Here is a 10,963-nt window from a genome sequence, read left to right as displayed (position 1 = left end):
CCCTAGAGCAGGCAGATTCCAGGCTGGGGGAAGGGAGACCACATCTGAGGACCCATGCAATTGTGGGTGATGGGAAGGTTACAATAGAATGTTGTGAGATAAAGCTGAAGAGAAAAATAAGAACCTCAGCCTGCAGGGCTTATATGTCCATCAACAAGTATATGAGGGAGGGGGTCTCTGGAAGGCAATACAATGTACAGAGTACTGGACAGGTCAAGATCTGTATTCTATGAGGTCATCATAAAGGGAAACTCTGTAAAGCCAGGCTAGAGGAGGCCAGGCTGGAGGCAGACAGGCAGATGACTCCTAAGGAGGTTCTGGATGAGAAGATCTGCCATGGAACAGGAAAGAGGGTGTGATGTGCTAAGTTGCCCATGGCTCCTTCTCTCTTTGCTTCATATTGTGGGGAAGCAGGGCGCTTGTAAATTGGATTGCAACCAGAGTAGTTCTGCCATGCCTGGAATGTAGATAAAAAGGGAAGAGGGCAGAGAGTGATGTTTCAAGAATTCCCCCAGAAAGGAAATCTAGGAACCAAGCCCTTCCTTGGAACAAAAACAGGAAAAACACATGTACATTTAAGCATATTTTTCTTGGATCTCTTTCTAACTTGTACCTACAGCCAATAGATTGTTCTAACTCAGACTGTTAGGTGTTTCTAATTGGCCCTGGGCTTCCATCCAGGCCAGTTAGACTCCTCTAAGTGTCAGTGTGTGCCCCTCCCCACCACCTCTGCTGCGGCTGCTTGCCTCCTCTGCCCAGAGATCTGCTCAGTAGTTTCTCAGCTCTAGAGAGGTGATACTGATAAATGCTGCATTGGTGGAGACTGAGAGTCTGAATTTCTCACAAGTACCATGGAGAAGCATTGACAGAAAGAAGAAGCACTAATGGGAGGGAGAAGCACCAATGGGAAGGAGAAACCTGATAGGAAAAAGCCTTGTGAGGAGCAGGGTTTTGGGAAGCCCCAGAGGAATCGGGTGTTGGCTGTGTGAGCCTCATGGATTGGCTATCTTTGTTGAATTTCAAATAAAAATGAACCAGTGTGGGTACCGCTTTGGGAATTAAAATGCTTAAAATAAAGTCAAAAGACAAGAAACAATATAGCAATTTAGGATCTATTAACATTGTCGTAGCCAGAATATGAGTAATTAGCAAAATAAGTAAGAAGGGTATCTGGAAGTTTTCTATTGTTGCAGAACAAAGTGCCACACACCCAATTGCTAAAGAAATGTTGATTGTGTCATAGGTCTGTTGATTAGACTTCCAGTTACAGGTTGTAGCTGTATCCTCCACTGGGAATCTCAACAGACTGGCATCAAAATGCCAGCTGGGCTGTTTTTCACCTGAACTCCAAGGACCTTGAAAGTAAACATAGGAGAACCCATCAAGATGGCTTTTGTAGCAAAAGGGACTGTTATCTGTGTTCCCTCTTGATTCTGACTTTACGTGCCTTTTTTAATAGCTTTACGGACATTAAAGCCTGCTTCTCCCATCTACTTCCTTACCTCCAACTCACACAATAACATTTGATCTAAGACGCTATCCCCCGACATCCCAACTTAAAGCTCCTGGAATAATCTAAAAAGAAAATATAATTATAAACATCGTAAATGAAAAAAAAAAACCAGAAATCGGCTAGCAAAGGGTGAGGCTTCAGCTGGGGAAGGTTCTGCAACAGTATACAAATCATACATTTTCAGCAAGACAAAAAAATAGGAGAGAAAGAAACAAGGAAAAGCTATCAGTGCCATCTGGTGGATAGGCCTGTATTAAAATGTCCAAGGTGATCTGGCCACACCCAGACCACCACAGACCACTACATCCCCAGCTGACACACAGCCAGTAGATTTCAGGACAGTGTCAGCATTAGTTTGTAGGGACCGTGTCTGGTTAGGGGCAATGCATTGTGATTGTTCACATCCTGCACGTGGCTAGTGGTAAAGTAATTTATAGCTCATCCCTAGCTGTCCAAATACCATATAAACCTTTACCTCCAACACCACACACACACACACACACACACACACACACACACACACTATTTACCCAAACTACTCTAGTTGATTGCTCTAAATGAAGTTCACCAGATGTGAAAATTTTGCATTAACCTCTCACAAAACCCACTCATAACACAGTTGCTTTTGGGTGTGCCTTTCCCCCTTTGTTTTTTATTTTCATTCCTGTACCTATTGGCAATTCATCTTCTTCTTTTCTTAAAATAATACTTTCATCTGTAGTAGTTTCCTGATGCTACACAACAAATCCCCTCAATTTTTGATTAAACAAGAAGAATTCATTGACTCGGCGTCTGTGTGTAAGGAATTCAGAACAGGATCGGCTAGATGGTTCTGAGCCAGGCAATCCATGAGAGTATAATCAAGATGTTGTACAAGCCACCTAAAATCTTGACTGGAGCTGGAGGGATCCAGTTCCTGAATAGTTAACTCACAAGCTTGCCTGCAAGTCAGACCCTTCTGGTCCTCTTCACAGACATCTCCCCACATCCTCCCCACAAGATTTCCCATGAAAAATCTTCTTCCTAAGGAAGAATAAGGAAAAATCCAATTTTTTGTGACCAAACCTAGAAAGTTATATACTACCATTTCAACAACAGCCTACTGGCTACAAAAACTGACATTAACATCGTAGAAAAGAACTACCCAAAACATGAGACACCCATTGGAGGCATCTTGGAGGTTGCCTTCCACCTAGCTTCTTCTTCCTAGGTTCAATGTCCAGATCTTTGAGCCCTGGTATAAAGTTTGTTAACACATATTAAACTCAGAACATTTCAGACACAGAAAGACTGTTTTGTAGTTCAAGTGACCCTCTGCTTTGATGGGACACAGAGACCTAACTGAAGGAAGGAAGTGTCTGAGTCTACCTTCACCTACCTTCATGTCAGGAAACGAAAGCCTAGTGGTGGTTTCAATGAGAATAGCCCCAGATGCTCACATGTTTGAGTATTCAGTGCCCAGTTGGTAGAACTGTTTGGGAAGGATTTAGGAGGTGTGGCCTTGTAGTACAAGATGTGTCACTGAGTGAAGGCTTTGAAGATTGAAAAGCTCATGTCATTCCCAGTCTCTCTGAGTCTCTCTCTCTCTCTCTCTCTCTCTCTCTCTCTGTGTGTGTGTGTGTGTGTGTGTGTGTGTGTGTGTGTGTGTTTGAGAGCGTCTCATGCTTGTGGAATGAGATGTAAGTTTTCAGCTACTACTCCAGTGCCATGCCTACAAGATAGTCATGAACTCTGACCCTCTGTAACCACTGAACTAATGTTTCATTTTATAAGTCATCTTGGTCATGATGACTTATTCTGTTGAGCTTCTGAATAAACAGAAAACTAAATAGAAAAGGAAGAGTCTGCCTTTAGAAACATCTTGTGGTTCTAGCCCCAGCTTCGCTCCCTGCCCCCACCGACTTCTTTCATGCTTGTTAGTTTTATTGCACAATTAGCTTTTGACTGTATATTATCTGATTGTCAGATATTGGCAATGGCTTTGATGAGAGGCTTAGTACTTTATTACATATTCTGAGAATAATTATATCTGTGTCTAAATCCCCCCAAGTATGTCAAAATTGAGGGAGTTATCAAATCTTATTGTTCCCCCAAAACATGTCCCACACACATACCCACATATACATATATGCACATACTATCAGTACAGATGCATGCAATAGAGATTGTCCCCAATAAAGACCAAGAAACCTGCTCCTTTTATGAAAATAGTAATTAGACAGAGAGTCACTACCTTAAAAGAAGAGACATGAAAGGGGGGAGGCTGCAGGAGGGAGATGAGAGGGTAACATAGGGACAAATATAATTACTGTACTCTGTATAAAACTGTTTTTTTTTTAATTTAAGCCTTTCAGAAAAATAAAAGCATAAATTCAACAAATAAACGGTATAGGATAATGTTCCTTATCTACTTTAATTGGTGGTTGTGTGTGTGTATACACACGTAAAAATTCACTGGGGTGTGTATTTGTTGCATATTTTAGTGTGTGAATTAAATTACAGTAAAAAATGAAGTTTGAAAAGAAGTTACACATAATATTCAACACAGTCCCCATGCAACTGAAGAATCCACAAACACCCTGGAGACTCCCAGTGTCTCGAAGTACGTCTTGCCAATGCATTCTCTTTATTTCTTTCAGTCGATTTACTTAACACTTTGAACACTATGTCCAGACTCCAGTAAAAATAAAAGATTCAACAAATCAGTCTTAGTTCCAACAAAAACAGGAAACTCTGGCTCAACAAAGTAACTTCCACAGTGGGAAGATCAGAGTACACAGAGCCTAAACCCTCCTGAGGCCCAGATAGCCCTAAACAGACAAGAAAGATCCTGTAGATATTGTGTAAGGGACTGCCGAGGTTGCAGGAAGCCTTACAAAAGGTTCTTACAAAAACCCTCAGCTGAGACAGAAAATTAAAGGAGACACCTTCAGTGGGACACAGCTCAAATATGGACCCTGAGCCCTTCTCTCTCTGGAAGATGAAGGATGAGCAGACAAGGGAGAGCAAGTCTTCACTGGGAGCTAACTGGCCTTTCCATAGGCAAGCCTGCGTAGGAATGAGGATGATGGATGGCCTTTCAGCCTCAGAGACCCACAGGAGAGAGGACACACTGAGAGCAGTTTAGGGGCTCAAAAGAGAAGAGAATCTGTCTCCCACTGGAGAAGACAGGCTTGGAGCTGGATAGGAAGGAGATAAGAGATGTGCACGGAAGGGCGAGGAGAGACATGGAAAGTTCTTCCCTGACACATGGAAGATGGACAGAGAAAGCAGAGAACCCAAGAAGTGATCTGCTCAGTTCCTGGAAATGTTACTTCCAGACACAGCTGTCTGCCGTCAAGGTTCGTTCCCACTCAGCCAGAGCAGGCAGTCCACCTTGGAAGAGAGAAATCCTTCCATTTTGCCCTGCCGCTGCTGCCCAGTTGCTGAAACAATGAACTCTAAGATCCTGGAATTTCCCTGAGAGTCTCACGCAGGAGAAGGGAAAGGCTGGGAGCCTGGTGTTTGAGAGATGGGGAACCTGTCTCCCAGAGAGACATTTCACATGTTCTGATGACTTGTCTCCCTGTATGAGAGACTAAAGCAGAGGCTAGGGTGATGGGGGGCATGGAGAACCACACCTTGACCAGGAACACTCAGTCATATATAACTCTTACCTTCTACCTAAGCCTAATCCTCTACTGGGACCCTAAAGATCGACTTGGGTGGTAGGGACTGGACCTCCTTGTTTCTCTCACTAATGTAGCACACTGAATAAACCACCTCCCGCTTTCACTAGCAGGTTTATTTAATTGGCCCATTGAAGAGACAAGAGGCCAATCTTGGCTTGTTATGGCTCCCAAGGCCCAGATTTTCACCCTAATGACCAGCAACCAAGGGAGGGTAGGATGTCTTCATACCCAGGTGTTGTGGGCTTAGCTCAGTATGCCCCTGGCCACAGTAACCATCTTCCCTAGGCCCCCGGTTAAGAAAATACCCAGGGTTTTAAACACAATGATGTTTGGAAGAATGTGAAGATGGCTGTGTAACACTGTCATTTCCTGGATGACTGTAGGAAAGTGTGCTGTTAAAAGATTCTGGAGAAGGGGACAGAGCAATGGCTCAGCAGATAAGAGCACTGCTCTTCCAGAGGTCCTGAATTCAATTCTGAGCAACTACATGTTGGCTCACAACAAGCTGTAATGGAATCCGATGCCATCTTTTGGTATGTCTAAAGACAGCTACCCAGTACTCATATACATACGATAAATATTTTTTTAAAGAGAGCGATTCTGGAGAATAGTATCTTCCTTAGCTTCCTTGGTGCCTCAGTTTTCTCATCTCGAAAATGGGGTTACTGTGATCACCTATCTTATGGCAATTAATTAACATATATAAAAAGTGCTTGCACAAGTACCTAACACAAAGCAAAAGCTTAAATGTTAATATATTACTATATTACCCTGAGTACCATTTCCAGTGCCACATATTTTCCCACCCCACCCCCACCCTTTAACTAGTGTCAGCAGTAGAAAAATAAAATTTTCTATTGTCTGGGACATAGTAGTTCCCTCTTACTTCAAGAACTCAAGAAGACACCAACCATGACTGCTTGGTCATTGAAGAGATTACCCACTCACACCCGTGCCCAGGCAGAAGTAGATTTTTCTATCACTACTTAAAGCCCTTGTATAAAAACTATGAAGAGACCAGGCCCTTAGGCAGCTGGCCCACGATGCAGTAACTCCAATGCACCACCAGGGAGCAGCAGAGCCCAGCCCTGGGCTGTTTTCTCTACAGGAGCAATTAATTGGTTCCAGGCTTCCTTAGTGCCTTCACTCCCCGCTGCAATAATCACGCTTGTTGTTGATTACCCAGCCTATCAACGAGTGCCCTGCTCGCGTCCGTTGGGCTGTAGGGCTTCTCTGCCTGCCTTGGAGCCGACTTAGCCCCGCCCCTGCTGTTCAGCCAACCCTGGGTGGGGAGGAGCGTCACGGGGGCGGGTCCAAGAGACTACGTGGCCCGCTAAGGCAAGTGCTGAGCGGGGACGGAATCCAGCCCCAGAGGGGGGGGTGACCCGATCTCCCGGCAGAGTAGGAAAGGCCAGCCTCGCCCTGAATGAGCTCCCCCCCCCCACGATGGGCGTGCAACCCCCCAACTTCTCCTGGGTGCTTCCGGGACGGCTGGCCGGGCTGGCGTTGCCGCGGCTGCCCGCGCACTACCAGTTCCTGCTGGACCAGGGAGTGCGGCACCTGGTGTCCCTGACGGAGCGCGGGCCCCCTCACAGTGACAGCTGTCCCGGCCTCACGTTGCACCGAATGCGCATCCCTGACTTTTGCCCGCCGTCCCCGGAACAGATCGACCAATTTGTGAAGATCGTGGACGAGGCCAATGCCCGGGGAGAGGTCAGCGAGCTCGTGAGCCAGATCGAGAGGGCGGGGCCTGGAAGGAAATGAGTGGGCGGGGCCGGGGCTGGAGTCCGAAAAGAGTGGGAGAGCCTGGGGTTGTGGGGGGTAACAGGGCTAACTGGGTGGGAGCTAGATGGACCCACTCCCTGACTAAAGTCAACTATGCTGCTAGGAGAGGTGGTGCCAAGTAGGCTGGAGAGAGAGTACTGTCAAGTGAAATACTTCCAGGAGTCCAAGTAGCGCCGAAGTCAGATGGAATTGGTTCAAAACCCATTTACTAGAGGTCCAAATGTCACAGAGACACACTTGTAATTTTAAATTTTACGAGCAGCTACGTTTTTCAAAAAAAGAAAAAAGAAAAAGATGAAAAAGAAGCAGGTGAAGTTAATTTTGTACTAATCCAATAAGTCAAAAATATTATTTCAACATAGAATCAATATGAAACAAATTATTAATGAGGCATGTCCAGTCTTTTTCATGCCGCATCTTCAGGGCCTGGTAAGTATTTTGCACCTCATCTCAGTTTGGACTGACACATTTCAGGAAAATAGCACCACAAGTGGCTGGATGTACTATACAAGACAGCACAGGATAGAGGCCAGGCGATACAGGCTGAGAGCCCAAGTTAGAACCAGCCATTCCAGAGGCCTCCTAGTCACCTGACGCAAGGACAGTCCCCCCACAGCTTTGATGTCACTTCATGTCCTGTGAGAGCCTGTGATGTGTGGGGTGAGGACAGGGGAGTATTGGGGAGGGCATTGGACTCCACTCCATCAGTCTCCACTTCACAGGCTGTTGGAGTGCACTGTGCCCTAGGCTTTGGCCGCACTGGCACCATGCTGGCCTGCTACTTGGTGAAGGAGCGGGCTTTGGCCGCAGGAGATGCCATTGCTGAGATCCGGCGCCTGCGACCAGGATCCATTGAGACGTATGAACAGGAGAAGGCCGTCTTCCAGTTCTACCAGCGAACAAAATGAGGACTTCAACAGCCCTCCTTTCCCCCTCCCACTCCCTGCGGCCAGAGAGGAAGGGGAGTGAACTAAAGTACTGCATCCTTCAGGTCCCTCTGGCTCCTATTGGGCAAAAGTAGTCCTTCCCCAAAGCCATAACCTGGCCGAAACAAAAATGAGGTAATAACTGATAAGAACTCATCACCGCTGCATAGCATGTACACAGCACTCCCAATACATCTGGGTTGTTGAAAAGACCAAAAAAATAAAAATAAAAATAAAAACCACTTCTGCTCTTTGGATGAGGTGTCTAGAGTTCAGAAAGGCCTCCGGTCACAGTTCTAGGAAACAGAAGGATAGGCCAGGACTCCAGCACACACCTTTGTCACCCTGAGGATGATGGGATTCTAGGTGCTGTTCCCTGACAACATGTGATAGAGGAGAACTGGTCAGTGAAGGAGACCCATGTCCCTGGCCACATGGCCTCCAAGCAGCCTCAGGCCGCTGCACTCCTACACCGGCAGTGCCCCCTTGACATCACCCCTTATGTAGGGTCATCCGTCCTACCTGAGCCGCCTTTGTTCTCTCAGGGTACAGAAGACTTGCATATCGTGCTCACAGATGAGGTCTCTCTCTGTCTTGTCTGTTTCTCTCCTTGGTCTCCCCCTCCCACTCTCTCTCTTGATCTCCCTCTCTCCCTCCCCCCCCCCGACCCCGCCACCAGGGCTGGCCACCTCTTACCAGCCTCAGGTGACTCAGCTCATCTGTCACCTCCAACCCCTATATCATCCCCAGCCTCAGACCAACGAATGCTGAAACTGCATCTTGGTGGTTTTAGAGTGGATATTAAGTGATCAAATAAATAACTCTGGGACTATGAATCTTGGCCATGTTTCTCAGGTGTTATCTTCACGTCTCCCCTGTTGGACTCCACCCAGCCGCAAGCGCCACACTTTAGACTTTCTAAGAGACGAGATAAATGTCATCCATGAGCCCAGTGGACTCTTCCGGAATGGCAGTCTGAATCCGTGCCCTATCTTCCATAATCGGCTGAACTGAGTAAGGGAGACTCTGCATGTCTGTGTGAACCAGGTGCTGTTAGAGGTGGAACCAACTCAGCAAAATAAGCCATGATTCCTATTCTCAGGAGCCCTGCCATCTGGAGAAGGGTAATGACATTCCCTTCACACTCGATGTACTCTAAAGGCTGCCTCTACTATCCCAGATGCAGGACAGTCAAGAGTTCCCCTACAGCCTCCATCTCTCCTATCAAAGACCAGAGCTAGGCCTACACCAGCCCCTCCCCTGTACTTCATTCCATCTTCCCTGTGCCCCTAACTCAACATTATCCAGCTCACTCTTACACAAAAGGCTTTTTAAGCAAGAAATCTAAGAGCCCTCATTTGAAATCCTTTTTCTGTTTCATCTGGAGGGCCCATTCCTTAAACTGTCTCCTTGGATCCTCTCTAACCCACCCAAGGGGATATATCGGCCCAAGAGAAGAAACTCCAAGGTCCCAGGCATCCAGGCTGCAAGGATGGGAAAAGGACAAAGGACAGATACACCATCCACCTTGCCCCTCCTACTCCTGCCCCATGATTCAAACCAGACCATCTCCTACGGGAGTGTGTATGTCTGTGTTTTCCTGAGGAGGGCATAACCCAGAGAGAGGGAAAGGCCTGTTTCCTTGACTCTTTTCTTTCACTGCCAGAATTTACCCACACAGAAGGAGGTGAGGGGCTGTGCCCTCCCCTTGCCAGTATTGCTTGACTGTGCTATGTGACCCATCCTCGCCCTTTCTGCTGTCTGTTCCTCCTCGTGTCCTCTGCACTGCCAGAGCATAATCTGCTCTTACCTTCCTCCCAAGGCTCCTTTGAAGGAGACAGAAAATTTTTCTAACCCCATTAAAGCCCTGTGTGCTGTTCCCTCCCCATAATTTAAGCAGGTCTCCTCTGCCTCAAGAGTTCCTTAGGGAAATAAACATATAATTATGTGCTTAAGGAAATCGCTTTTAAATAAGTAAGAGTTGACTTCAAATGAAAAACTCTGCCCTTCTCCTCTCTACCTTGAGAGGTTAGCCTGAAGCTCTGTGTGTGCTCATTTATGGCCCCCAGACCTTTTGCCTTCCCATCACACTTCCTTCTGTATTTGCCTACCAATGGAAGGGCACTCATTAGCGCTGTCCCATCCCCATTACATCCGATGCTGGTGCCAGGAGCATTCCTCCTCCATCTGAGAAGCATCCTGACATTTGCATCAGACCAGGGCTTCTCATTCTTAGCACTCCTGATATTTTGAACTGGGGCTGGATAATCGGGGGTCACAGGGACTCTAGGCTGTAGAATGTTTAGCAGTGTCCCTGGTCTGTAGGCATCAGATGCTAGTCACACACCCCTCTAGTGATGACAGCCATAGAGATCTGTAGGCATGGCCACATATTCCCAATGGGAACAAAACTTGCCCCACTGATAGACTGCAACAGACCAACATTCGGGTTTCATTTTCTCTGGAAGAAGAGGAACAGATTTTGGATCTTGCATATATAATGTCATAATAAGGGAACAAGGACCAATTCACATATTGCCACCTTTTCAACCAATGTCTGGAAGTCAAAGTTATTCCCAGGTTCCCAACTCTTCCCAGGCTTGTTCTCCAGCTAGGTCTTAAGCAACTCTGACTTTCTTCATTCAGAAGGATTATTTTCCCAATGAGTTGCTGATGGCCATAACTGAAACAGCTTCCACCCTTGTCCAGGCTTGGTTTCAGTGCCTCTGATAGACATGACTATCTTGGGGTTTTATTGCTGTGAAGAGACACCATGACCTCAGCAACTCTTATAAAAGAAAACATTTAATTAGGCTGGCTTACAGTTCAGAGGTTTAGTTCAATATCATGGTAAAAACAAAAAACAAAAACAAAAAAACATGGCAGTATCCCGAGCTTTTGTCCCCNCCGGCAAGAACACACTCAGGACAACCGGAATCTTCTGCGGCAAAGCTTTATTGCTTACTTCTCAGGAAGATCCCGACCCCAGAAAATGGAGTCCCTTATATAGCACTCAGCCATGACGTTTCAGCACCTGATGTGGCGTGACAGCTCTTGATTCGTTGCTC

The 10,963-nt window shown here is 46.4% G+C and overlaps 1 protein-coding gene across 1 annotated transcript; it reads left to right on the top strand.

The window, feature by feature from the left end:
• Positions 1–6,463: 6,463 nt before the first annotated feature.
• Dusp23 (dual specificity phosphatase 23) lies at positions 6,464–8,108 on the top strand. The gene is made up of 2 exons (XM_021168462.2): positions 6,464–6,897; positions 7,692–8,108. Exons 1-2 carry the CDS (start codon positions 6,631–6,633, stop codon positions 7,875–7,877), a joined length of 453 nt encoding a protein of 150 aa, XP_021024121.1. The 5' UTR covers positions 6,464–6,630; the 3' UTR covers positions 7,878–8,108.
• The last annotated feature ends 2,855 nt before the right edge of the window (positions 8,109–10,963 follow it).

Source organism: Mus caroli, chromosome 1 (assembly GCF_900094665.2).
Source record: "Mus caroli chromosome 1, CAROLI_EIJ_v1.1, whole genome shotgun sequence".
NCBI classification, from domain to species: domain Eukaryota; kingdom Metazoa; phylum Chordata; class Mammalia; order Rodentia; family Muridae; genus Mus; species Mus caroli.
Note: the sequence above shows the minus strand (reverse complement) of the source record. Positions and strands in the feature narration are given on the sequence as shown.